Genomic DNA, 27,967 nt, shown 5'->3' with positions numbered 1-27,967 from the left:
TGATTTGTGAATACTGAATCACCCTTACATCCCAGGAATAAATCCCACGTGATTGTGGTGAATGATTTTTAAAAATGTATTGCTGATTTCAGTTTGCTAATTTGTTGAGAATTTTTCCATCTATATTGATCGGAGATACTGGTCTCTAGTTCTGTTCTTTTTGTGAGGTCTTTGTCTGGTTTTGGTATCAGGATAATGGTGGCCTCATAGAATGAATTTGGATATTTTCCTTTCTCTTCTATTTTTTGGAATAGTTTGAGAAGAATAAGTATTAACTCTTCATTAAATGTTTGGTAGAATTCACCTGTGAAACCAGCTGGTCCTGGACTTTCATTTGTTGGGATTTTTTTTTTTCATTATTAATTCAATTTCATTGCTGGTAACCAGTCAGTTCAGATTGTGTATTTCTCCTTGCTTCAGTTTTGACAGGTTATATGTTTCTAGGATTTATCCATTTCTTCCAGGTTGTCCAATTTGTTGATATATAATTTTTCATATTATTCTCTCATAATTGTTTGTATTTCTTTGCTACTGTTTGTTTTTTCTTCTCTTTCATTTCTGATTTTATTTGAGTCCTTTCTCTCTTTTTGATGAATCTGGGTAAAGGTTTATGGATTTTGTTGATCTTTTCAAAGAAGTAGCTTCTGGTTTTATTGATCTGTTCTTTTGTTTTTTAAATTTCTATCTTATTTCTGCTTTGATCTTTATTTTTTTCTTCCTTCCACTGGTTTGGGGTTTTGTGGTTGTTCTTTTTCTGGCTCCTTTTTCTGGTTGGTTTGTTTAGGTAGAGGTTATTCTAAATCTCATCTTGGTCTTACAGCTGGCACGGAAAAAAAAAAGTGGCAGATTTGAGTATCATCTTAAACAGGTTGATATTAAGTTACATCATCTATTGGCTGGTACCTGGAGGGTATAATGAATAATTAAAATGTGAACTTCTGTCCCCTTTGCTCCCAAAGGCCATCTGTCTTCACTCCCATCTGTCTTCCCAAACACCCACAAAGTGCTCTTGATTTTCCTACAGCATGTGGTCTGCTGGAACTGAGCCAGCACAGGGGAGAGGCTTATTTGGTAGGACAACTAGTGGACATGAAGCCTCTCAGAATGAGGAAGGCGTCCTAGGGTGTCCCTGTTTCTGTGTAAACTTATCTGAAAAAGGAAAAGTCTAGAAAGCCAGGCTTCCATGACAACCAATGTGTTCCATGACCCTCGTGGAGAACCTCACTTGCCCCCTGTTCTCACCAGGAGATCTTGAAATAATCTGATTCCATTCTTACAATAAGTTTGTTTTAGGATCTATGATATGCCAGGCTCTGTGTGGGGGTAAGATGAATGAGCATGGGCAGTGGGGGAGACAGATGCCACTCTCTTAATGGCAATCTAGTCCGACTATCACTTGTTGTGGTTAACTAGCTCTGTACAAAACAGGCTGGGCTTTGTCAAGCCGGCTGGTGTTCCTTGGAGATGACATCAGCTGTTCATGAATCGTACCCTCAGGTGGGGAGTTAGAGCCCCCATGCTGCCAGGATGGTCTTACACACCGTGATTGCTTTTTCTGAGGCAGAAATTACTGCCTGGATTACTGGATTACTGGATTACTTTCTAAATCAAAAAGTCAATTAGTTTTTAATTTGTTGAGTTGTCAGAGAAAACTGGCAAGTGCCCCCTCTTTCTTCCTTGGTCTCAGTCTGTGTGCTGGTGATGATGTTGAACAAGGTGGACTGATCGATGAGTCATTGACATTTAATCCTTCAGATGTGATTTCGTGTTTACTTGTGTTGTCGCTTTGGTAGATTCACCACAGAAGACAGCCTTAAATTCAGAGCCAACTTCTCTTTTTTAATTGTACATGAATAACCTTTAACATATAGCTTTAAATAATACTTCAAATTTAAAATCCCTAAATCCTCATATAATATTCTATTCATGCCTTAGTAATAAAACCAAGAAAACTGTCGTCCAAATTATCTTAAATTCTGAAGGCAATTATTCCCAAAACGGGAAATATCCTCATACTTTATTTTCTCTCTGGTGTCTTGTAACCACTATTAATACCTTTTCTCTTCAGAGTATCACAGCTTTCTCCTGTATGGGTCACTCTGTGCTCCCCATCGGAAAGCACCGAGTGGAGCTGCCTGTTAGACTCAACCCCTGGTTCTGAGATGTCCCCTAATTGATCCTGACTGGCTTGTCTGGTCTCCCATTTTACAGATGGGTCAACTGAAGTGGGAGTATCTGGGTGATTCCTTCAAGGCTGGAGCTGGTGGAGCAGTTACTAGTAAAATCAGGGAGTCCCTCAGATCCCCTGGAGGCTGTGAGGGTCTTGTTTCACATTGTTCCTTGTGGGCATAATAAAACTGATGTTCCTCCTAAGTGGGCCACAAGGGAAGTATTTGCAGGTTCATAATTATGCTTTTTAAATTTTTTAACCAGTGCCTTGTGCCTTAATTGTACAGAGATTTCTTTACCATTTTTTTTTTCAAAATCACTCATACATCGTCTCTGCCTTCTGTCTTTATAAACCTTCTGTTCCTATGTAAATACCAGTTTCCTTACACTGGCCAATTTCTTGTTGGATAGGACACAGAAGGAGCTTGCTAAATGTATCTCCATGGTTCAGCCCCAGAATGTTGGAGAAGGTCACTTCCTTTGCCTGTGTGGCCATGCCCAGGGCCAGCCACCCTTTCCTTTCCCAGTCTCCTGAGAAGGGCAAGTGAGGCCTCACCTGATAAGGCAGCATGTGGGCAGGGCTGGCTGAAGGTGGAAGGGCCCATGCCCTGTGCCCAACTTCCTTAGTTCCCTGAGCATTATTGAGGCTTACAGCTGTTGGCTGCTCCTCTGCCCCCTTTAATGCACCTTGAAGGCATTAAGGCAGTTTACTAGAGAGGACACACATTTTCTACCCTCCAGGGCTCCTGGGCATGTGATTCTGTTCTATGCAAGGTTCAAAGATGAGCTCTGACCCCTCGACTAGGGGGTATTTCTCAAGAGCCCGCACCTCCTTGGTTGGACCTTTCCTAGAGAGCTTGCCACAGGTTCCACACTTATGGTGGGAGGCAGCAGATGTTCAGATTATACCCCCCACCCTCCAAAATCCTGTTGTTTGCTGGATAATTCAGCTTGGCTTTCACACTAGCCCTTGAGTTTAGGGTTAATCCCCTAATCCTCTTGTCATCTGGCTTTGAAGACCAGACATGATGTGCTGAGAAATCTAACAATGCAGCAGTTTTCCTCCCGCCTTTTACTGAACCATATAAATGAGATAAAGTGTACAAAACGGTTGATTTGTGCTCAGTAAATGGGAGCCGGTAATGGAATACATGCTACATAAGGCATCACTTTATTTAGCTGTATTTTGTCAGTCCAAGTGAAGACTTTAATTGCAGAATGGTGTCTTGCTAGCAAAAATGAAAGTGGTTAAAGTTTTTAAAATTCAAATGAATAAATGAAAAACTGTAAGAAAGGTTGTTAAAGAAGCATTAGTTTTAAGAGCATCTCAGATAAGAAAAACTTAGAATGTAGATGTCAGAATTTCAGCAATGATTAGTGCTCAATGTTAGCAAAGCTTTGATCTCAACTGGTTTATGGTTTATAAATCGAACTCGCGGACTTCCTTGTGTAGCTTCTTCAGGCATTTGGGCCTGAGGCTCTCTGAAGCAGGGGGCCTCTCCTGCTCCTCTGATGCCAGACCAAGACACTATGTGTCCTGGAATCCGTGTCAGGACAGTGGCGTGGGCAGAGGGCCAGCAGCTGGCCGCCTCAGCGGGCTATGCCACATCTGCACCAGATTCACATCTGTTTCATGTGTGAAGACCTGGCCCTGCTGAGCTCCACTCCGCTTGGTGCTTTTGTGTCATTCTCTTCCTGGTAGTGGATGCTTTTGATGCCCATCTTCCTAACCCCCAGAGCCAACATTTTCCCAGAAGCCACCAAATCCCATTCATGTTCTCAGTGACAGACTGGGGCTTTCCCTCTACCTGAAGATGGCAGGACCCGTGAATGAGGAGGCATACCTTTGGTCTGTGGCTGGGCTCCACCATCCTTTTCCTGAGCCTGACACACAGCCTCAGGCTCCTGAACATGGCCTCAGATGAATGCGACAAGTATCCAGGGATGGAATCTGAGGATCCTCATTTTATATTCTTTGAGCTGCTCTCAGACTACTTTTTGGTAGCTGAGAATCTGTAATAGATTTTTGGATTATGAAAAGTATTACTCAGCACTCATATTATATTGATTCAAAAATAAAGATTATGCAGTTGAACTGCACAGTAAAATACAGCTTTATGGAATGGTAATTTTTTACTTAAGTTCTTCTCCATTATAGTGGAAGATAATGGATTCAGGAAGGGTACAATGAGGAATAAAGCTGTTGTATTGTATTGGTTAAATGACATTTAAAATGATTTGGCTGTCAAATTCATGGAAAGGTTATGAACAGTGAATGAAAAATCTAAAATTAATTCCCTACTTCAAGAAAGTGTGATTTATACCATAATAAAATTAGATTTTTAGTTAAAGAAATGTAGTCATTAAGTAATGCCCATGCGCTAACTCTCATTTATAACCATCTGGTTTGAAGGTTCGGCAGCAAATAATCTCTTCCTTAGGCAATGTATCCAGGACTGTGGTGTTATTTATGCCAGTGAATTTTGTTCTGCACCATTCTGCTATAGCTTTTGGGGGGTTGCTTTCTCAAGTACTAGAGAGCAGGTTGTTGTTTAGCTTCAATAATTGATGGAGCCATTGAGCTAATTTGCCTTCCCCAAATGACCCTGTCCTATCTCCCCTTGGTTACCTCCATTAGTGGTCATAGCAGTGATGATGGTCACCATGTGAGGACACCTGTGTGTCACTTACCATGCTAAGCATGGTCCGGCTCCTTATTATTTCCCCTGGTGACCAGCACGGCTCTTATGAGGAGAAAGTACCACACCTACCTTTATTATAGGTGAACACACTGAGGCTTAGGCAGATGAAGGCATTGACTGAAGGTGGTAGGGGCATGGCTGGCCAGAATAAGCCAAGATCCAGCCTACATACCTCCAACTTCAGAGTCTCACCTTTCAATCCCTGTCATAGAGCTCCCGAGTACTGGCGGAGCATTTGCTCTAAGGCAGCAGAGTGTGGTGCTAGGATTCATGAGACTTAGGTGTCGACCTGACTTGGCCACTTAACACTCATTATGGTGAGCACACTTCGGCCTTTCCCTCAGTAGAAACTTCCTCATCTTATATTAGGGAGTGTGATTTAGTCCATTAAACCGACTCCTGGAATGCCTGGGTGGCTCATTGGTTGAGCATCTGCCTTTGGCTCAGGGCGTGATCCTGGGGTCCTGGGATTGAGTCCCACATCCAGCTCCCCACAGGGAGCTTACTTCTTCTTCTGCCTGTGTCTTTGCCCCTCTCTCTCTCTCTATCTCTATCTCTCTCTCTCTGTCTAATGAATAAATAAATAAAATCTTTAAAAAAAACCAGACTTCTGAGTTGTACAGTTGGGTACTTTGTTCTGTTTCATCTTTTAATTTTAATGGAAGCATATCAGACAGGAAAGAGTACGCATCTTCTGTGTAGAGCTCAATGGATCTTTACAGGGTGGACACACCCATGTGACCTCCATCAGTGTCATAACCAAGAACATTCCCAGAACCCCAGAAACCTCCTTGGTGTCCCCTTAGTCATTGTCCTCTCAGACCTGAGATGGTTTTTCTTTGTTTCTGCACATTATAAAAATAAAATCCTACAAACTGTACTGTTCTGTTTCTGCTTTCCTTCACTCCACATGAAAGTTAAAGTCCCATCTGTGAGACTGATTTAAGTTACTGCCTCTGTTGCTTGTCATAGCTGTGAAGTTTTCCATTGTATGGATGTGCCAACATTTATCTATACGTGCTTCTTTTGGGGGGCATCTGGCTGAGTCCCTGTTCTTGTCTGTTAGGTGCCATGCTGAGTTGTGTACACTGATGCTCATGCAGACCAGCCTCTGTTGGGGAGTCACCCAGGAGAGGAACCACTGAGTCAGGGAATAAATAATTCACACTGGTTTAAAAAAAATTAATAGAAGGAATTGGTTAAACAGGTATTAAAGGATTAAAAAGGCCGAAAAGGAACCCCTGAGATAACAAAGAGTGCCCACAGCAGGGAGCCTGGTAAACACTCAGACCAGTGAGGAGAGTCTTGCTGGGGCTGGTTCCTCAAGAGTACAAAATTATAGTTGCTCCCTATCCTTGTAAACATTTGATGTTACTGTTGTTTTTAAACATTTTTTTCCTGTGGTATATAACAGTTTCATACTGTGGTCTTAACTTGTGAAGTTCTTTTACAAGTGCTTTGCTCATTTTTCAAGTATATGACTTGTATTTGTTTTGTTTATTTGCACAAGTATTTTCTATATGCTGCACAAATGCTTTGTCAGGTCTATGTATTGTAAACACATTCCCCTGGTGGCTTGGCTTTTCACTGTCTTAATCCCGTCTTCTAATGAATAGAAGTCTTCATTTAATAAAGTCCAGCCTATTGTTCTTTTCCTTTATGGTGCTACCTTTCATATATCCCATTTAGGAAATATTCACTTGCTTTAGAAGTCATGAAGATACTCTCTTAAGGTATCTTCTGGGGACATAATTATTTTACATTTCACATTTACATCTACAGTTCACCTGGAAGTGACTTTTATGTATGTTGCAAGACAGGAGGTTGAGATTCATTTTTTTTTCCATATGGATATCCAATTGATTTAGCACCCTCTGTTGAAAAAGCCATCCTTTCCCCCATCGTATTTTATTGACACCTTTGTCATCCTCCCAGAAACTGAGTATGTGTGATTAGCTGCTCATTTTCAAATTCTGTGTCCTCCTTTGCTTCCTGTTCTCCTCCCTCCTTCCCTCCCTCCTTTCTCATCTGCCTGCCTGCCTTCCTTCTTTCCTTCCTTAGGCTTCTTAGGGATCCATCAAGTTTATTCATCTTTTCAAAGAACCAACTTTTGGCTTTAAAGTTTTATGGTATATGTTTTCCCCTATTTCATTGATTTCTGCTCCTATCATATTTGTTTCCTACTACTTTTTGTGGGCTTAAATTGTCCTTCTCCTAGCTTTCAGAGACAGTTGGCTTAGGTCATCGATTTCTAGCCTTTATTGTTTTCTAACATATGCTTTTCAGGTTATATTTCCCTAGAAGTCCTGCTTTATCCACATCCCACGGTTTTTTAGATGCAATAATTCAATTGTCCCTCATTCCAAAATACCTTACTTCTTTTGTGACTTTCTTTTGGAAATTATGTGATATACTTCTAAATCAATGGGTCAGATATTTGGAGATTTTTCTCCATCTCCTCCTATTATTGACTTCCAATTTAATTTCACTGTAGTCACAAAACTCTATTTGTACTCTATGATTTTAGTAATTTGAAACTTGCCGGTACTTCTTGATGGCTCAGCATATGATCAGTTTTTATAAATGTTGAACAGACAGTTGAGGTGAATGTGCAGTTGTTGGTGAGTGTTTGATGTATGTCTTTGTCACCAACCCAGAAACTGGGTATGTGTGGTTTCCTGCTCCATTTCAAATTCTGTGTACATTTTCTTTCTTCCTTTCCTTTCCTTTTTTCCGTCCTTCTTTCCTCTCTTTATTTCAGAGATAGATGTAGGTCAAGTTTGTTAATGGCGAGGTTCAAATTTTGTAGATCCTTGCTGATTTATTTCTTCTACTTAGTCTGTCACTTAGTGACAGATGTTTCCTCAATTCTTGGACCATTTCTGTAGATTTTTCCATTTCTACTTTTAGTTTTGACTTTTTGATGTTTAAGCTATGCTATTGGTCTTCTACAAGTTTAGAATTGCTATATATATTCCTGTTAAATTGTCTATTATTATGAACCATCCCTTTTTGTCACTAATAATAATTCTTGCTTTTGGAGTCTCTTATCAACACCAGCTTTCTCCTGGTTGGAATTAATAATGTTTATCTTTTCTATCTTTTTACATTCGGCATTTTTGTATCCTTTTATTTATGGTATGTTTCTTGTAAGCAGCATATTGTTGGGTTTTAGTTTATGTATTATGTCAATCTTTGTATTTTAGTTGAATTGTTAGTCTACTTTTATTTAAATGGAATTAAATCTAGCATGTTATTATCTATATTCTTTATTCTGTTTTTTCCTACCCTTTCTTGTCTTCCTTTGGATCAGATTTTTTTGTTATCCAACTCCTTTGGTCTCATAGCACTAATTTTACCACTTTTTGAACAGTAAAAAGCCATTCTGATATTTCAGTTATGTTTGACTTCCTAACCTTTTGTGATCATATTGTTATGCATTTTCTACAAAATATATTACCTTAAAGAGCATTATTGTTGTGCTAAGCAGCCAAAAATAGATTTATCCATTTTTAACCCATACCAATGCTCTTTATTCCTTCTTGCATAAGTATGCATTCATTTGAAAAAAATTTCTTTTTGTCCAAAGTGTTCCCTTATGTTGCTCTTAGTGGTGATCTGCTGGCAGTATATTTTTTCAGTTTTTGTTTATCTAGGTATATCTTTATTTTGCCCTGTGTATACCCATATTTTCACCGGAGATAGAATTCTAGTTTTTGGAATTGTGAAGGTATCATTCCATTATTTTCATTTCTGTTATCAGTTTGATTATTTTCTTCTGCAAAATCATCTGTGGTCTTATTGTTGCTCCTTTGTGGATGATAAGTCCTCTCCATCCCCACCACCCACCCAGTGCCTAGTTTTGAGATTTTCTTTTTGTCATTGAATATTAGACTATTTCTCTATGACTACCAAGCATTAGTTTTCTTTGTGTATTGTCTTTCTTGTGGTTTGTAGAGATTGCTAAATCTTTTGCTTAATGTTTTTCATTAATTTCAGAGAAATCCTCAATCAACATCTCTTCAAATACTTATTTTGCCTTATTTTCTCCCTCCTTTCACTTTGAAACTTAAATTACATGCTTGTTGGATGTTTTCCCTGTTTCCTCTAATGTCTCTTATACTCTTTATTTTTCACTTTTTACTTTCTCCTTTCAGATCTTTAGTCTGTTTTTCTGCTGATCCAGTTCCCATATTACTATTCTTCACTTTGTGTTTAATCTTCTTTCAAATCCATCTGTTGAATTCTTTGTTGTTTAAGTTCTAGAAATTTCACTTGATTCCTTTTTAATGGATTGCAATTTTATGTTGAAACTCAGCAACTTTTATTTTCCTGAACAAATGAGTCATCGTTATTCTAGAACTTGTGTTTGATAATTCTAAGATCTGATTAAAGTGTGGGTCTCACTGTCCTGTATTTTTTTATTGAATTTTAGTCATTTGATCTCATTTTCTGCCATACCTAGTAATTGTGGATTGAGTGTTGGACATTATGTTTGAAAGCTTATAAATCTGTGAATAATTTTGTCTTCCAGAGAGGATTTACTTTTTCTTTGTTAGACATAGAATACTGGCAAATCATCTTGATCTGCTAAGAATAGAAATTCTTAGAGAGTATATGATACCAATTAAAAGTCAGACGCATTTACCAGGGCCACTTTTTCTTGGAAAGCCTAATTTTTATTCCCCTAGCACCATGATAAGTACCAAAATCTATGCTTAGTTTTTCAGCTCATTTGAGGCTGATTTTTTTTTCTTATTTCTCATCCTCTTGCACTTTATATGTGCAGCTCAGACATAATCATATAATTCAAGAGGCAGCTGAGTACAGATTATTGGGCTCACTTATTTCTGGTTCCCTTTTCTAAGATTTCATACCCTTAAGTTCTAGATGCTTTGGTAGCCCTGACTCTGGTATCTTCCCAACTCAGTGAAATTTCTTTCAGCTCTTTTTTTTTTTTTTTTTTTTTTTGGCTTCTATGCAAAAGGACCAATGCCCCAAGGGGAAGATTAGCACCTCAGTGGACCTTTCTGTTCTCTGAATATTGGCTCTTTAAGTTCTGGCTGCATTTGTTTCTCTGACACACCTTCAAAAACTTATCTAAAATCCAACTTTTATAGTTGCTTTTAGCAGGATTGGTCTAATGCTTGTTCTTCTTTCATAGCCTGAAGTAGAAGTATCTCTCATCTAATTTCACACTACCTCTATGAATTAAGTGGAGATGTGCATAAGCTTTGTTATGTGCATAAGCTTTGAAATTTAAATCCCAGCTGGCCACTAACCTCTAAGTGAGAACTTGGACAAGCTTAACCTTTTTGACCTTTTATTTCCTCACCTTTTAATCAATATGTGAGAAATGAAGTTGAAGAGACCTTTAAAGATCAGTTAATTCCACTTATTTAAACTATTTCATAGCATAATAAAAGGGAAACTTCTGAATTGATTATAGGAAGCTGGTATCATTTTAATTCCTAAATCTGAGAAAAAAATTGCACCTAAAAATAATAAAGCAATCTCATTTATTAATATTAATGCAAAAACATATTTAAAATTCTAACAAACAGAATCCATCAATATTTTTTAAAAAGTGTATCATGATTAAGAAATACTTATTCCAGAAATACAAAGATAGGTGAATACCATGAATTCTACTAGAGCTAAGGAGAAAAAGAATCATGATAATCTCCCCAAATTCAGAAACAGTTTTTGATAAAATTCAACACATATTTTATTTTTTAGTCAACAAATATGCATTGAATGTCTGCTCTATTGTATTACTGATATAGTAATATCTCTGTCAGATAGCACTGAGGATACAAGAATGAAAAAGATCCTGGCGCCATCCCAACTCACATTCCAGTGGAGGGAAATAGTCAATAAATAAACAAGTAAAAGGACAAACTAGAACATCCATTTATTTCAAAGACTCAGTAAAATGTGCATGGATTTCATTAATATGATTAACCTACCTTGGGCCAAAAGCCAACATTTTGTTTCCCTTAATAGGAAAACACTAAACACTAAAACACTAAAGGTTTTCTTCCTGAAGTCAAAAATAAGACCAGAATTCCCGTGGATGTGCCAAGTTTCCACAACACTTAATATTAGATTGAAGAATTAGCTAAAGCAATAAGACAAGAGAAAGACGAGAGACCTAAGAATTGAAAGAGAGAAAAATCATAGCTATTTAAAGATTACATAAATATATAAAAGGAAACCCCAGAGGACTCCATGGAATAACTATGACAAACAATAGGAAGTTTAGTCAAGTGGCTGGTTAAAAATCCATATATAAAAATCAATTGTAATACACACAAAAAGCAATTACAAGATAAAGTGAAAGAGAAATTCTATTTATGATAACAAAATATATACAAAACAGAAATATTCAGGAGACACACAGGAAAATTATAAAATACTCTTGAAAGAAATAAAAGTCTACTTGAGCAAATGATTAAAAATACCATGTTGTTAGATAAGAAGATACAACATTATGCAGATGTCAGCTTTCCCTGAATTTATGTTTTGTACAATTGCAATAAAACATCCGTAAAGTCTTCTTCTTGATATATACAAGTTGCTCATGAGTTTCCCCTCTTCTGAAAATACTTGTTATTTCCAGGGGTGTGGTGCTGGGCCCTGCACAGAGAGCTGAGGAGCAGTGTGGGAAGGGCTGGGTTAGCTTTTTGCATGATGTGCCTTACAGCTTATGTACCTCTTCTAACACCACTCTCCATGGTCCCTCTTCTGAACCCTGACCTAGTGAGTACCTCCTCAAGAACCATCATTATAGAAGCTAATTTGGTTAACTGTGCTGTGTTGTTGGGCCACTGGTTCCATTGGTTTCCACTTAGGCCTTTGACTCATTACAGAGATGGTAGTCATAGAATATAAGTTGTGGGGGTTTAGGGGGTGGGAGATAAATGTTCAAGTGCCTCCTCCGTTTCATCCCTCCTATTGCCTCTGCTTTTTGACCCCAAAGGATGCTAGACAAGAATGCTAAGGTGTGAAAGAAAATGCCATTTGCTAAAAAAAAAAAGTGCTGGTGCTAAATGGTCTTCTTGGTCATAATGGCAAGAAGTTGGCCCAAGTTAGATATTTTATTTTCTCTTCTTTGGTTACTAGCATGGATTTTCAACTTACTCTCAATATTAGACTTTTTACCCTAAACCAGTTATTTAGGATGACTTGTAGGTACTTTTTATTCATTGTGAAACCACAGTATATGTTTCCAGGCTTTCCCCTGTATTACTTCTCACCGGACCTTTTCTGCTTCCTGAGCATACCCTGTACTCTCCCATTACCTTGCCTTTTCTTAAGCCTTTCTCTCTCTCTGCTGTACCCTCCCTCCCTTACCTCTGTCTGAAAGCCTGCCCATTCTGCAGTGCTATTTCAAAGGTTCTTTTAAAAAACCCTTTTCTTTATGTATCTGCCTGAACATGAATATACTGGTATTTTTCAAGGTAAAACCACCCCTTTACTTCTCAGTAATTTGTGTTTGTTCTGTAGCCTCCTGTTCAACTATGAATGTTTTTTTTCTCTCTCTCTCTCTCTTTTTTTTCCAGCTATGAATGTTTTCAGTGCAGGAATTCTGTTTGGCTTATGTAACCTCCTCTCAAACACTTTGCTTACTGCTGTATGCATAGTGGGAAGATGAAATTGAATAAAAAAAAAATACCCAAGGCATGGACTTAATTGAGTCCAGTGGCATGGACTGCCTGTCCAAATTGTCTGTAAGATTCAACCCTTTGGAGACTACTAAGTTGAGCACAGTCAACTAGATCATGCCACTGACCCACTCAGGAGCAATGATGGTATTCATTATGAAACCACAAATCACAGCCTACTTCAGATCAGATAATTCTGGCTTCTGTCTGCTTCTGTTTGCCCCAGGCCCTATAGAACCTACAGTCTAGTTGGAAGATGTAGTATCAGTCTGGGACAGGGTCTTCCTTGATGCTTGGTACCAGTCCAGATTCCACATAAGAAAGACCATGAGAGTTGTCTCTGTTCATTAAAAACTGAATGATTGGGGCACCTGGGTGTCTCATTTGGTTGAGCATCCAACTTGATTTCAGCTCAGGTCATGATCTCAGGCTTGTGAGATGGAATCCCAAGACTGGCTCCCCACTAGGCACGGACCTGCTGAAGATTCTCTTTCTCCCTCTCCCTCTAGCCCGCTCCCCTCCCTCTCTTAAAAAATAATTTGAATAATTAATATATTTTTTGATTAAGGCCCCAAAGCAACAAGTTGTTTCCTTTTACAAGTGTGTATGTTGAGAGTTTAGTAGACCCAATGTTGCTGAATGCCATGTTCTTATGAACTTGTTCTTCTTTTTGTGAATTAATGGCTAGCAGAGGTGAGATATTTGCAAGTATCTATACATATGAATTATTCTTCAAAAACATAAGTCTTTCTTTTCTTGCAGGAGTCCAGAAGCTTTGAAGTCACAAGAAGAGAAGGTAGGGAAAATTCATTCATACCCATTTCATTCTCAGTGTTGACATTTTGGAAGTAGTTTGTTGAAGCTAGGATGAACTTCATACTGTGGTCAGCCTGTTCTTTGAAATTTCATGTGGCCTTTTCTGGGTGCTGCCTGGCACTGGCCTCTAAGGACTGTAAGAACTGAAAGCCAGAATTTCTTGAGAGAACTATGTCTTCGACTTCTAAATATCAGATGTGGGATCTGGGGAACTGTCTTATTCACAATCATGTTTGCAGTCTTGAGAGAAGCTTCATTTTTGAGTGGAGTTTGAAGTAATTATTTGGTTTCACCTGGCAAAAACAATATCAACAATAAAAAATGGTTTATGATTTGAAGTATTTCAGTAACTGGGAGAATATCCCACTGTGAAAAATATTTGTGATTAGATTTTTACAGCTTTAGTTAAGCTGAAAGAGAAGTAACCAATTAATTTCCCCTTTGAAACAATTCCATTATGTTCATTTTCCTCGCCAATTCTCCTGGCACATTTGTTTTCCAGTCTCTGAGGTAAGTATGTATGGGTGGTAATTTCTGAAATCTTTTAGTGAAAATTGAAGTTGCCCTTACTCACTTTCAGCAATACCTACTGTCTAATAAGATGTCTTTTCTACGGTTTGTGTAATCTTTGCCAGTCATCTCTTTATTGCAGGGATAGGAGGAGGAAGTCAGAAATCAAACTGAATTCTTGCTCTAGGGTCTGGCCTTTGGTTTTAGCCTTAACGACAAACTTCTCCATAGCACTGTCTCCAAAAGAGTGGCAATCTAAAAGGTGTGAGCAAATTGCATTCTGACTCCTAAATGTAATGTATCCTTGGCTGGCTCCTAATTAGTTCTTATTTTAAGCACCATAATGAAAGACCTAGAATGGCCATGTTATCAGTATGTTTCTAGAGCTTGGAGACCTAAGCCTTCTATAATCTGTATTGGTAAACTAACCTAACTGGTTGTTTGCTGCTACCCATGGGGCTGGAACCCTGGATTCAAAGGATCTGGGTAATGTGGCTCTAGGATGAACTTTGTGGCTTCCATTCCCATTTGCCATTGGCTCTGGTTTTGGGCTCAGTGTCCTCTGAACTGCATCTGTAGGGTGGACTGCGTTGTTTCGGTATCAAAAACAAATGAAATTGCATGGACATGGGTGGATCCAAAAGGACATGTTTCTTATTGATGACCATGTAAATTTTGGAAAGAACTAGCCTTAAGCAGAGAAATCAGCATGAAACTTGGTTCTGAATGTTATTTAATTCATGTCAGTAGCCCAGAGTATGGATGTTAGGAATTAATTTGTGCTATAGAATCACACATAAACCTAACTGCTCTGGAATGTCACCTGCCTTGTGTTAAAAATGTCTCTAAATAGTAAGGCTAGGACATGAGAGAACCATGTATATTTTTGCTCAGAGGCATTGAAGGGCTTGATTGAACCCCAGGCTCCAAATCCACAGGAAGATTGACATTGTTGAAGGATGAGCAGAGGGGTGGTTGAGTTGTGCTCTCCTCATCCATAACCTCCTTCTCTTTGGCAGTAGCAGCTCTCACAACTGGCTGACTGGGAGCATATGGTTTGATTGTACTGACAAATTCGTCCTGACATCACATAAACTTTTTCCCCCCATTGTGAACTGATGTCTTTCTTGATTGTTTCTGTCAAAGTTGAGTGTTTGAGAGTTCCTGAAATAGCTTAGGCCTTGATGCCAATGCTTATAACCTGGTGGCGGCTGGGGCGCCCGGGGAGGGGGAGGGTTGTGGAAGGACCTTACAGGTTGTTTCCAAGTATTTTCAGGCATGAGAATTCACTTGCTTGAATGGTGGGATTGTTAGTCTTTTCCAGAAGAGTATAGAAGTAGAAAAATTATAGAAATGCTCTGAATATTTCAATAAATTATTATTCCTACAGACAAAAATAAGACATTATTGTCTCATAATAAACACTTAAGGTTGTTTCATAGTTGGAAATGAAAGAGGAGCAAGTAAGTGACACTGAATTGTTCTGCCCAATACAGCAAGCCAGGGGCATGTTGGAGAGGTCTGGGGAAGGTAGACTCTGGGTCACACGATCCAAGATGTCTTCCTATTTTTTTGTTTTAATCATACATCTGACTGAGGAGTTCCTTCTCCATCCCAGGTTCAGTGGTACAAGTGGGTGACCAACCTCAAGTCCATGCTACATGATCTTTGGAAACTGTTGACTAAGTCTGTGAAGTAAGAAGTGAGAGGGAAGAAGATGAGCAGTGTGAATGGAGTCGAGGATAAGTCCTGGGGGTGTTGAGGATCTTTAGTGAAACTTGAATGTACTCTGTGTCTTAGACCTTCTCCCTGCCTGATTTCCAGCCTTGTCATGATTCCTAGACTGTGGCCCATTCTCTGGCCTCTAGCTTTAATCATACTATATGTGCACCCCAAGTGCTCTTAGTCCCTCATCTTTGTTGAATGCCACCTCTCCCTCATACCTTCCAACTTTTTCTTAAATTGTTTAGCTTACCCTACCTTTTCTTGGAGTTAAGGGATCCTATCAGGTCATTTCCTAAGAACAGAGAGCCTCACCTTATTCATTCCAGATTCTTCATGGCCTTAGTCCAAGATTCTAGTTGCTCAACAATTGTTTTCTGAATTAAGTGCAAGCTACACACTGCTAAATTGTGTAGCTTGATCTTTTCACTCTGATTCTGTTCCAGTGATATACAAGTGAAACACTGAGTGCCTTGACTCTAGAAAGGCACTTTTTATGGAGTGTTCTGTGGATATCCATTAGATATTCCTAATTGATCAAAGTGCTCCATCTTCAGATAAGCTTCATGTGTCCCCCTCAAAAGATATGTTGACATCCTAACTCAGAACCTGTGGATGTGACCTTATTTGGAAATAGTGTCTTGGCAGATGTACAATCAAGTTAAGATGAGATTATCCAGGTTTTTAGGAGGGGACTTAATCCAATAAGTAATATCAGAAGAAGAAAACATGGGAGAGCACCATGTAATGATGGAGTAGAGATGGGAGTGATGAGTCTATGGACCAGGGAATGCCAGGATGCCTGGCAACCACCAGAAGCTAGAAAGAAGCAAGGAAGAATTCTCTAAGCCTTCAGAGGGAGCATGGCTCTGCCAACCCCTAGATTTCTGACCTCTGGCCTTAAGAACTATGAGAAAATAAATTTCTCTTGTTGTAAACCACCCAGTTTGTAGAACTTTGTTGTGGCAGCCCTAGGAAAATAATACTCTTGAGTGCTGGACTCAATATTGAGCTAGTTGTTGAGATTTTTTTTTCACTGCAGAACCTCTTAGACTTATAAGATGCTAAATATGACTCTCAAAAGGGAGCATTTCCCAAACTTAGTTTCCCATGGTGTCTTACTTTTGTTGTATTTGATCATCTCAGGGCTGGTGTTCCATGCAATGTCCTTTGCAAATCCTGCTCTAGAGAGTTCAGGCAGAGGGAAGGCTTCCTCAATGCCCAGGATGAGCCTAGGACTCGGCACCAGTAACTTCCAAGGGCTTTGCATGGACAGAATGGTGACCTAGTAATAATGATGATGACTCCTCAGTTCTCGAGTTTTCAGAGAGCATTTACATTCTTTCCCTCCTGTGACCCTCAGCAACCCATGATAGGAGGAGAGCAGAGAGGACCTCACACATGAGACTCCTTCCTTCCTTTCCATTCTAATTTGTGGGAACAAGGACTCCCCCTGAACCAGTGTTTCTTTCTTGTGCTGATCCTCTCTCCTGTACAGTTTTCTGTACATTCATGCCCACTGCCAAGGCCAGAGAGCTGAGAAGGACTCTTGGAAGAAAACTCTCCAGGGGTTCTTTGATTCCAAGTTAGATATGGGGCAGGGCTCTCAGGAGAACCTGGAGGGAAATATATAGTATCAGTAAGTGTGGCAGGACTGCGGGACTGGTAGGCTGTCTTCTGGGAAGGGCACATGCCTATCCCAGCTGACAAGGCAAGTCCTGTATTGACCTTGTGCCCTGGGACCCACCTTTGCTAGCTGCATAGGGAAGGAGAGGTGGCTGCATCTTCATCTGCTTCCCATTGCGTGTGTTTTTACACTTCCCTGTAGATACCTACAATTTAATTTCAACTTTTAAGGCTTCAGCCAAAGGGGCCAACCTCACCTCTCCAAGACACTCCGAGGGCTGGTGCTGATTGTGACTGCCAGAACTCATCTGCTCAAACCAGTACTTTTCTCTAACTGAGTCCATCACATTGAATTACAGCCAGGAGAGGACACTTGAGTGAGCTGAGCAAGTGGCCGGGATAATTCAGCCCTTGTCAGCCATCTCTCAGGAACATGGGGTGAGCTAGAAACTATTCCAGATGTCTGCGATTGTGTTATGATTAGAGGCTGTGAGTTTTGGGGTGGGAACCAATGTCATATTGTATTATCTACCCTCCCAGGGATGGCTCACTCATACCTTCTAGTCTAGAGCAGCCTGGCCTGGCTTCTAGCAGGACTGTGAGGGAGACCTGAGAGCAGGGCTGCTGCTGTCTTCCCAGAAAAAGAGAGAGGGGAGGGATAGTCACACAGCCTGGGTGGCTGTGACTCCTTAGCAATGGATATCTCCTAAATAAACATCACCTGCCAGTACCCACCGTGTGACTAGAGCCTCCCTTTCTGAAAACCCTTGGAATTAGTCCCTAATTGGAGCTGCCTCTAATAGCCCCTTTATAGTCCTCTGCATCTGGGTGAACTTCAGCTATCAAGAATTGCATTCTGTTTACCATTAATTCTGATTTTGTTTAGCAGATGTTTTCTGGATCTCTTAGTTGCCTCCATAATCTGTCTTGGTATAATGTAAACTGGCTGACTCTCTTCCATAAAACAGATTAATAAACCCCTAGCTTCTTTTGAGGTAACTTCTTTAATGGCTGCAGAGGCAGGGAGTTTAGAAGGGAGCCATCCAAATTTGACAGTGCCTGGAGTAGTAGGTCTTTTTTGAATCAAGGCTGCAATCTGGGCAAAGAGTTGCAGTTTCCTTCACCATTCTGCCCTCCGTCACATACGGTGGAGCTTGCTAGTTCTCTCTTACAGCCCCTGGGCCTCAAAAAAGGTAAGAGGGACATCTCTGTCTTTCTACTTCTGGCCCCACAGAAATGGACTCTTCTGGGTACTGCTGCCATTTTGCAGTCACTGGAAAACTATATTTTACCTACTTGCCCCGGCTTGAGTGGATGAGGAGTGGATGACATAGCTGGCTGGTGTGTTCTGGTTGAGTACAGTGATTTGATACCCAGTTTTGATCATGACCAATTGGCAGGCAGTAGAGTCCCACCTCTCTCCTTGCTCACTTTTGGGCTTTAGGTGTGTTACACAGTCTTATTGAAAACAAAGGCATTGTAATAGTCCAGACCATTAGTCCCAAGTCTGGATTACAGTCAGTGAGCCAGTTCGCCCCTGGCTAAAGCCTGAAAGTCTCATGAGACTTCAGAATCCAAAGGAGGACCTGGATAAAAGGTCAGCTAATAAAAGGCTTCTCCCTCTCTTTCCCTCCCTTGGCTTGCTGGCCTCTTCCATGAAGCCTAGCAGGACCGCTACAAGCGTCCCAATTCAGTCCTGACTGCTCACCAACCCTGAGGTGCAACTGTTACCCTCAGAATGACACTGGAAAGCTCCCCTCAAGGATGCTGATTGGTCGGGCTTTGTGTCACGACTCAAGCCACAAACCAATCACCTGCGGCAGGGAGGGGTTGGGATACTGTGATTGGCCGGGTGACATTACATGGGCTCTCTTTGGCGTCTGTAAAATCACCTTTGCTCAAATGCCAGGGAATAGGTACATATTTGGGCCTCAGAGAAAGGATGCTGAGCAGCATGCAACCATTGTGCCTCATGGGCTCGTGGAGATGTCGTGGGGAGAGGTTGGGTGTGGAGAGCCCTTGGCACAGCGTGAGCAGTGGCATCAAGGCATGGTGAGGTTGGAGGTTGGTAATCTCTATGATGTCTCTTCCTATCTTGCATGTGTAGATCTGGCCTTAGACATAGAGTGAGGAATGTCTCAGGTCACCAAGTCCATCCCTCTGTTTCTAAGCCGACTGAGTGTTACTTTGCATCATGTGGCCTATTGACCATGAAGAATTATCTGGAAATTAGTCCATTTTCCATCCTTTCTTCTGTCAGAGTCTTGAACTTTTTGCTCAAATTCTTCGATTTCACAATCAAAAGAACCAAACAACTTTCTCTTGGTGATGTCTTTAAGAGCTTAAGGACAACACATGCAAAATTTCTCTCCCCAGATTCAAGTTTCCCTGGGCAGCGGGGTCAGAATTATACTTGAGCATGACAGTTACCCACCCTTCAATTACTGCACTGGAATAAACTGGAGGGAGTGAACACAAGGGCATTTGCCAGGGATCATGCCCAGCATTAGCCAGAGGAGTCTCAGGCTGTGGGTCTCCCCAGGCTTCTGTTCCCTGAGCTTACCTGAGGTCATTCTGAAAGCCTGGGCCTGGAAAGATTAGTAGTGGCTAAGACAGCCTGAATGAGCCTGAGTTCTCATTCTGGTCCCTGCACACAATCTGCCTTGATCAGATGTCTGCCAGGCTCTGGGTTAGCGGCTGTTCCCTCCTAGCCCCTGGGCCATTTCAGCCCTCCCCTGTGATTTGGAAGAAGCAGGACCTTGCTGGCTATGGCTCTGGGCTGATGATGGCAGCTGCTCATGCTGCTGTTAGAACTGCACGTGGGTGACTCTTTGCCCAGGGCCTCAGCACTGCAGGACCCATTGTGGGCATTTATGGCCTGTGCTCTAGGGGAAGCTCTCATGGTGCCGTGTAGGGTGAGCCCTGGGAGAGCAGGGAACAAGGCTCTTTGTGGCCTCTCCTCCCCTTACACACAGCAAGCACTGAAGCCTTAGTTGCCTGGTACATCCCAGGGCCAACCTTCCTTGATTTCATATCTCCACTTGTCATAAGGCAAAATCACAGCTAAAGGAGCTGCTGGGTTATTTGGCCTAGGTCCCGTGGCTCCGGGACTGCCCCTACCCCATCCAATCCATCCGACCTGTTGCACTTATTCTCCCTGGAGCCCTAGGAAGGCTTGCGTTCCTCACAAGCATGGTCAGAGAGCTGCTATGCTCTTTCTGAGGACTTGGGGGGCCCTCAGCTAATGGGTACTGACAAGCTGCTGGTGCAGGTGAGCTAGGCTCTGTGGTACTGGTGGCGAACCATAGGGCCTTGGGAGGTCTGGGCAGGGTGGCTGACCCCTGTGCAGGGAGCTGTGCCTGTCACGAAGTCTCTTTGGGGCTGTCACCACACACTGTGCATGGGTCCCTATCTGGAACTTGTAGGGGAAGAGCTCTGTTGTCTAAGGAGTCCTAACACCTGAATAGATGGCCACCATATAGGGACAGTGAGGTGAACCCTTCATGAGACAGCCGTGCCCTGCGGCGCCTTGAGCCTGCCCGCTGTGGCCCAGAGATGGGGAGACCGCACTCCCTGTAGACTTGCCATGGCCTGTCTCTGCCCTGCAGGCCTGCCCCTTTCTCTGAGAGCCCATGGTGAGGGTCGACATTTGCCATCTTCACCTGGTGCCTGGCCATCAGCCAGAAGGAATGGCCCTGCTTTTCAGGAAACCTTGAAGTTGTCTTCTCTGTATAAACATGGAAGCTCTTTTCTGGACTTGCTGAGCCATTTGCCCTAGCAATATTCTTGTGCCATCGGCAAGCCTCTGGGGTTAATTATCTGTGACTTGAAAGGCATTTGTTTCTGCCTCTTTTGTCTCATTGCGGTTCAGCTGTCTTTCTTTATTAGAAAATGAGGTACAGAGTCCAACTGGCCATTATGTTCTAATTCTCTTCTTGTCGTGAGAATTAATTCATCTTTTTAAAACCCTCTTCCAAAAAAAACAAAACAAAACAAAACAAACCTGCCTTCCCATTTTCAGATTGTGTTGTCTCTTAACAAATGTCTAATCTCTCCACTTCAGTGGGAACAGAGCCAAAGCTAGAAATAATCTGCAAGGTGAGACATCCCATCAAAATGAATGAGGCCTACCAGGGCTCTCTTTTCTGGTCCCACTCACTTCTGGGGGCTCTGTGCTGCCCCGCCATCGGCCTGGTGGCCTCCTGTGGCTATGCTGAGGGCTGCATGCTGTGCCCTCTGGTGCTTGTGCTGGGTCAGTGAGCCACAGTGTTCAGAGAGGGCACTTGCTCATCAGGCAGGCAGGGTCAGGAGGTCCCATGGGTCTCTACACACTCTTTCACTCACATTTCTTCTTGGCCAGGGCTGCCGCTAGAATCCAAGAAATGCTTCGGGGTTTGCATTTTACAAAATGTTGACTGTTGCAGGAGGGAAGTTTATGAGCTTGCATTGTGCTCTCCAAGAAGTCAGAGAACACGTGCCCCCAAAACGAGCAGATTCTGATGGGCCTCTGGCTCCATGGGATGTTGACAGTAACCTGCAGCCATGGAGACCCAGGTACAGTCACCATGGTCAGATGGCCTCTGGTGCTCTTCCCCTGGGCATGTAGGCAGGCCATCACCCACGTGTCTTGTTCTCTGGAGGCCAGTGGGGAGTTCTCAGCCTCTCAGCTACCCTGTCATCCCTGCAGTGCTTCTGAAGCAACATCTGGGAAACTCATTTGATGATTATTACTTCTTAAGGAGAAATAACTTCCTGTGGAAAGTAATTCCATTCTTAGGGTTTCTTTAAGGTTCATTGGGTGCTAATGGAAGTTTCCTTGGGTGGATTGGAGTTTACTTGGTGTGCAGTGATGACAGGGTGTGGTTCTTGCCTTACATAGCATGTGCATCAGTGAATGTGTCAGTTGAGGAGATATACAAGAGTCCTTTTGACAGAAAGGCCACCTGGGTGTGCCTGCCCCTGGCCAGGAATCTCACAGATGGGCCAACGACCATGTATGAAAGTATTTGCTTGGTGTAGACCAATATGGGGGCCCCAGAGAACAACTCACTGAATGTTTTGGATGAGGTGAAGTCTCAAGGTCTTTTCTCCAGAGGATGGTTATATTGACAAAGGGTTTCCTTTTGGTTCTTAATGGCATACCCTACCAAAGGGGACATGTTGTTTCAAATAGCAAAACTCAACCCAACAAATAGAGGACCTTATTGGCTTATGCAACTGGACAGTTGGGAATAGGGTAGAGGGGTGAGGGTGCTAGCTTCAGGCATCCTTGGTATAGGGCACAAGAACCTGGTTTCTCAATTCACCCCCTTATGGTTGACTCCTCTACATGGTAAGTGCCAGCCTCCCCATTTAGGACTCCATATCCTGTGGAAGAAAGAGAGCTTCTGATCTGGTGTTTCCTGCAGAAGAGCTAAGATCATGTGCCCGATCCTGAATCCGTGATGATCCTGGTGGGCTGCTGCATGTTTCTGGGTTCTGCACAGGTCACAGGCCAAGCCCCTGCAGTCAAGATGGCATGAGAGAGTGAGAGGTAGGTGGAGGCCCAAAGGACAACTGGGGCTCTGCCCAGTTAAGGTACCTGGATATGGGAAGGTAAAAAAAAAAAGTCCACTCTGCATATTAGCGTTTACTCAGTTATTCCACATCTGATCGTCTAGTCTGTTATCTACTCCCAAGGGATTTGGAGTGTCTCACAGTTAAGATGAGCTTAGTCAGCATTCCCCCAGCATTTCTGGGGAAGGCTTCCCTCTTAACTTGTGGAGAAGGAAACCAGGGTCCTCCCAGGTCTGGACCCTGCTGACCAGGAGCTTGTGAGGGAGTAAGCATAGGACCCCAGATTCCTGACAGCAGGGCCCATTTGCATTGTTTGTTTGTTTTTTAATTTCAGCTGTCTCCAACCATGAGGTGTCTTGCTCCTTCACCCCCTCCCACAGTGCTAGATGCAGTGACCTGCTGGGGTGCATGGAGCCTCCCCTGGCCCAGACTGTGGGAGTGTAACTAGTCTTTCGGAGCCCCCAACATACCCTACTTTCTTGAGCCTTTTAGCCAGAGGGCATAAGGATCAAAAGCACAGGTTCAGATTCTTCCCTGAAAATGACTTCATTGTTTGCTTCTGTGAGGCTTCTCAGAAGCTTTATTTTTTTATTTTTCATTAAAAACCCCCGTCCTGGGTGTTATTCTGTATGATAGTAAATTGAACACCAATAAAAAAATAAATTAAAAAAATAAAAAAAAAAAAAAAAAAAAAAAAAAAAAAAACCCCGTCCTTCTTCCGTGGGAAGGAGGTGGGGATGGGGAGAAGGGGCACTCACTGTGCTGGCTGTTTGTGGTGGGGCGGGGGACCCAGATGAAGGACCTGGGCTTCACAGGGAACCAGCGCTCTTGTTCAGAAGCCATCTTTTACTAGGGCAGCTTCTCAATTGCCCATACTTTAATTTAGGGTCAAAGTCTTACTTCACTGCCTTCATAGGAATTCCCTGGATTGGAAGAGTTCTTAATAGACGTATTTTTACTTCGAGTGTTTTACTTAATTCTCATGAGCACCCCCTGACATAGGCATTGCAGTTGTATTTTATAAATAGAGAAAGATGGGGGACTCTTTTGAACACAATAGGAAAATGATCAAAGAATTTAAATGGGCTTCACTGAGGTCTGTCAGGAGAGCACATTCTCCGTGGAAATTCAGCATTGTTTGTCTAGCTGTGATTGAAATGCTCATATTCACGTATGTGGAATTATCGCTCTGCAGTTGAAGTGCCTCCAGGGTCCAGGTCGCTGGACCCTGTGTGTGTCCGCTGCCGTCAGGGAGAAAGGCCTCTACTTCAGAAGAAATGTGCCTTAAAGAAAAAAAATAATCGCAGGTCTGGAAAATGAGTTGTCAGAGTAAAAATACATTTCAATCTGTTTGTTTTACTAATTTTAACAGTTATTTGCTCTCTCTCTCTCTCTCTCTTTTTTTTTTTTTTTTTTTTGCTGGAAGCAGCATTCCCATCCAGCTGCTTGGCTGCTGCATTTGAATTTTTATCATTTGTGTGAGTCGCTGACTATTTGGGCACAAAATGGGAGTCCTGTGGCTAAGAGGGGATGTTTATCTGATAGGGTCAGATCTAATCTCACACTTAGAAACTTCAGGTGAAAATAAAACGAGTTGTTTTTCTGGTTTTTTTTTTGTTTTTTTTTAAGGCTGCAGTTGTGTAAAGCTGTGCTAGCAAATCACTTTCTCCATATACAGAATTTAGAATAATAGCATCTTATATTTGGGTAGTATTAGGCTGCTTTTTGCTCTTTGTCATCTTATTTCCTCATTCATAAAAACCTCTACGTTAGGTAGAGGAGGATATTAGCATTGGTATCTGACAGATGAGGAAATTGATCCTCAGAGGTGGCCAGGGGTGTGTCCCAGGTCCTGCAGCCCATGGGGCAGGGCTGGAGATGATGATCATTCGTCTGAGATCCTCCCACCAGGCTGCCTCTCTCAATGTGAGTTTATAGCAGGAGTTTTCTAATGAAAACCCAGTGGAAAAGTATGGAGTTTTTAGTCCTGTTTTGGTTCTTTTAAAAATAAATTATTATAAAGACAACTTTTCTCATCTGTCAATGTAATGATCTTGTACCGTGGGGATTCAGAATATTCAAAATGTATGTGGGGGAAATGGTAAAAGTTAATCATTTTCACAGTACCTGTCTGTGGTGAGGTTTAATTATCACTTGACATATTTCACGGTTTAAAATGATGACAGTTTAAAATAGAGCCAGAGAAAGCCAGAAAATACAGTCATTACCTTGTGTCGGGTACTGTATTGGAGTAACCCCCAAATGCAGATGTTCCCCAGACAGACAGTTCTGCAGCATTTTCTGTTAGCTCTAGATGTCCCAGGAATTCAAATCCAAACTAAGAACTGCATCCTGACCCTGCCGTCATCACTTAGACGGAGCTCTGGTGAAAGGTAGCAGCATGGGTTGATTCTGGCGCCTGTTTTAGATGCTAACCTCCTCGACGCCCTCCCACATCCAGATCTCTCATGGCCTTCTGCAGCACTGCTGATGAACAAGATATTCATTGTGAAGTGGGCTCTAAATGAATGAATGAATGAAAGCTATTGAAACCACAAGGAGCATGTGTCTCTCAGGGATTTACATGCCTTCCCAAGATGGAGAAGGCTGAGAAGCAGCTTCTGGTTGTGGTTGTGATTGTGCTAGTGGTTTAACAAGCTCAGTGCTGTCTGTTTGTTTAGGAAATAATTAAATAATTGTCTCTTTCCTGTGAAATTCTGGAAGAGGAGCTGTCCAAGAGCAGACCCGTCTGTCCAAATTTCAAAAACCAGTTTGGAGAGGCCCCGGGAGAGGGAGCAGATGAAGCCATCTCAGAAATGCAAATGCTGTTTGACGTCTATTAGCTCAATGCTTATCCATAGCTGACAGGCAGATCCATTAGGATGCCAGTGTCATGGATCAGAGACAGTCAGAATACGATAAGAGCCACGCTGCCACTGGCTGAGCCCCAGTGACATGATCTGAGAGCCCTCTGGATGTGCCTGGCACTCTGGCCTGGGCACCACTTCACCCCTGAATCTCATTCTCTGGTTTCCAGGTCCAGGCCTCCAGCCAGCCTTCATGGCTGCAGCCCTGCCACCAAGCAACCTGCCTGAATACTGTGCCTGGTGGAGGTCATGCCCTTCTTGAGATGTCTGGCTTGCTTCTTGGTGTGGCCATTCATGGAATCATCCTTGTGCTCTAACTGCAGATCTGGAAGGTCCCTGCAGGATTGCTCATTTTCACAGGTGGAGGCACAGGCTTGAACAAGTGGAGTGAGTGGTCTGAAGCACCGTAGCTAGTGGGTGGCAGAGGTGAGACAGGAGGACTGAGCCAGGGTCCATAAACGTCTAAGCTCTGCATGGTTGGATTTCTGCAGTACCTTCCTTTTCATCCTATTCCTGGGGCCATGTTTTCCCTTCTCTGGAGGGAGGCACAGTGAGTAGCATGCCTAGATGCTCAGCCATCATTTCCTAGTTACGTATACTTTTTTCTTAAGATTTTATTTATTTATTCATGAGAGACACAGAGAGGCAGAGACACAGGCAGAGGGAGAAGCAGGCTCCATGCAGGGAGCCTGATGCAGGACTCAATCCCAGGACCCTGGGATCACACCTTGAGCTGAAGGCAGACGCTCAACCTCTGAGCCGCCCAGGCATCCCCTACCTGTGGATCTTCTGGCTGAATTTTCTAGTTAATTTTTTTTTTTTTACCTTGACATTTGTTTAAAATACTTCTCCATATATTGTTTTCTTGTTGAAGGGAAGGGACCAAGCGGGAGGGGGCACATGGTGACAAATGCCGTCATGAAAGCCACACCATCAGCTTTGCTGAGTTGACTTGTTCCAACCCTCTCCATTGTCCAGTGTGACCAGGTAGTATGATCTGTTTTACAGAGGAAGAAGCATGTGCTTTTGAAGGATCATCGATCTGGCTGGTTGGGTGCTTCGGCTAGTGGGCAGTCCTTATAGTGGCCCTTACTGTAATGAAATATTCAGTGTCTTCTGTATGTCACTGGTGTGGCCTCCTTAGGCACATCCCTCCCCCAAACCCATCCTCAGGACTCTCAGCTCTAAGGCAGAGCTCTGAGGTCTTTTCTAAATGGTCTGCTCTTAAAAGTTTGGGAAAAGCAGGTGTCCCTGTGGCCCATTTGTGATGGGAATGGGAGCAGTGGGAAGGATTGATGGAGAGGGTAAGTCAGAGGCCAGATACTGGGAAGCTATGGGTACTCCTTGGAACAGAGGTTACAGTGCTGGTTCCAACTCTTGATCAGACTGTGAGCTACAGGCACTGTGAGGCTCTCCCTGTCCCACACTCCCATGGAGTTCAGAGGGGGGGCCATTTGGTGAGCTAGGAGACACAATGGCAAAGACCACATGGCCACTGTGGTTGGTGTCCAGAGAATGGCCAGAGCAGGAGACTCTGCCCATAGGCTGCCTCACCCTGTACCCTGTGTATGCTGGTGGCTCTGGGGCTCCACTCCCATGTTCAAGGGGCTGGGGAGCACTTTTGTCCACACTTGCCTCTTCCACACCCACCTACTGTTTTATGCCTAAACCCACTGTTACTGATTCAAACTACTATTCCTCATGAGCCCCCTCAGAGTCATTTTGGATCCCAAACAAGCCACAGAGCTTCCGCCAAGCCACTTCATACCCTACCTGGGGAACTCAGAGCCTGTCTGTCTCTTTGTAGGGCTTCTCCTAAGACCCCTGTGCCCAGTGTCTGTTCTGTATTTCTATTGTTTGACAAGTCTCAAGCTGGTGGTCCAGGGGCCAGATTCAGTTCATGGTCCTGTTTTGTTTCACTTACATAATGTTGACATTCATTGGTTTTTGTTTTTTTTTTAATTTTTCCATTTTAAGTTGAATAATTTGCCAACATTTAAAATCAAGGACCTGGCACATACAGATCTAAATAGAGGGATAACTCTGGAAAGTGAAATGCTTCATTCACTCTGGGCCTACATGACTTCGTGGCAACAATGGGCTGGAGTGATTAGCTCTGTCCTTAGAGAGTGCACGTGTTCTCCTATTTGCCATAGTCCACACTATTCCCTAGTGTCTCCTTGATGCTGAGGCTGTCAGATGCAGTTTTGAAAAATAAATAGGAAAAAGGTGAAATACCAGAATAACCTTACACATTAAATTACCTAGTGGCCTTTGTAGGTGTTTGAGTTTTCAGCCTGTTTTATGCTCAGATTTATTATTAATCACAGCA

General features: G+C 42.4%; 1 protein-coding gene across 6 annotated transcripts in view; it reads left to right on the top strand.

The window, feature by feature from the left end:
- Positions 1-27,967, top strand: part of FSTL4 (follistatin like 4) — a 398,360-nt gene that overhangs the window by 27,140 nt on the left and 343,253 nt on the right. For all 6 annotated transcript variants that reach the window (XM_025432162.3, XM_025432161.3, XM_049091764.1 and 3 more), the window contains one exon: positions 13,301-13,334. In XM_025432162.3, coding sequence (XP_025287947.1) covers positions 13,301-13,334 — 34 coding nt within the window. The remainder of the gene's footprint in view (positions 1-13,300; positions 13,335-27,967) is intronic.

Source organism: Canis lupus, chromosome 11, assembly GCF_003254725.2.
Source record: "Canis lupus dingo isolate Sandy chromosome 11, ASM325472v2, whole genome shotgun sequence".
NCBI classification, from domain to species: Eukaryota; Metazoa; Chordata; class Mammalia; order Carnivora; family Canidae; genus Canis; species Canis lupus.
Note: the sequence above shows the minus strand (reverse complement) of the source record. Positions and strands in the feature narration are given on the sequence as shown.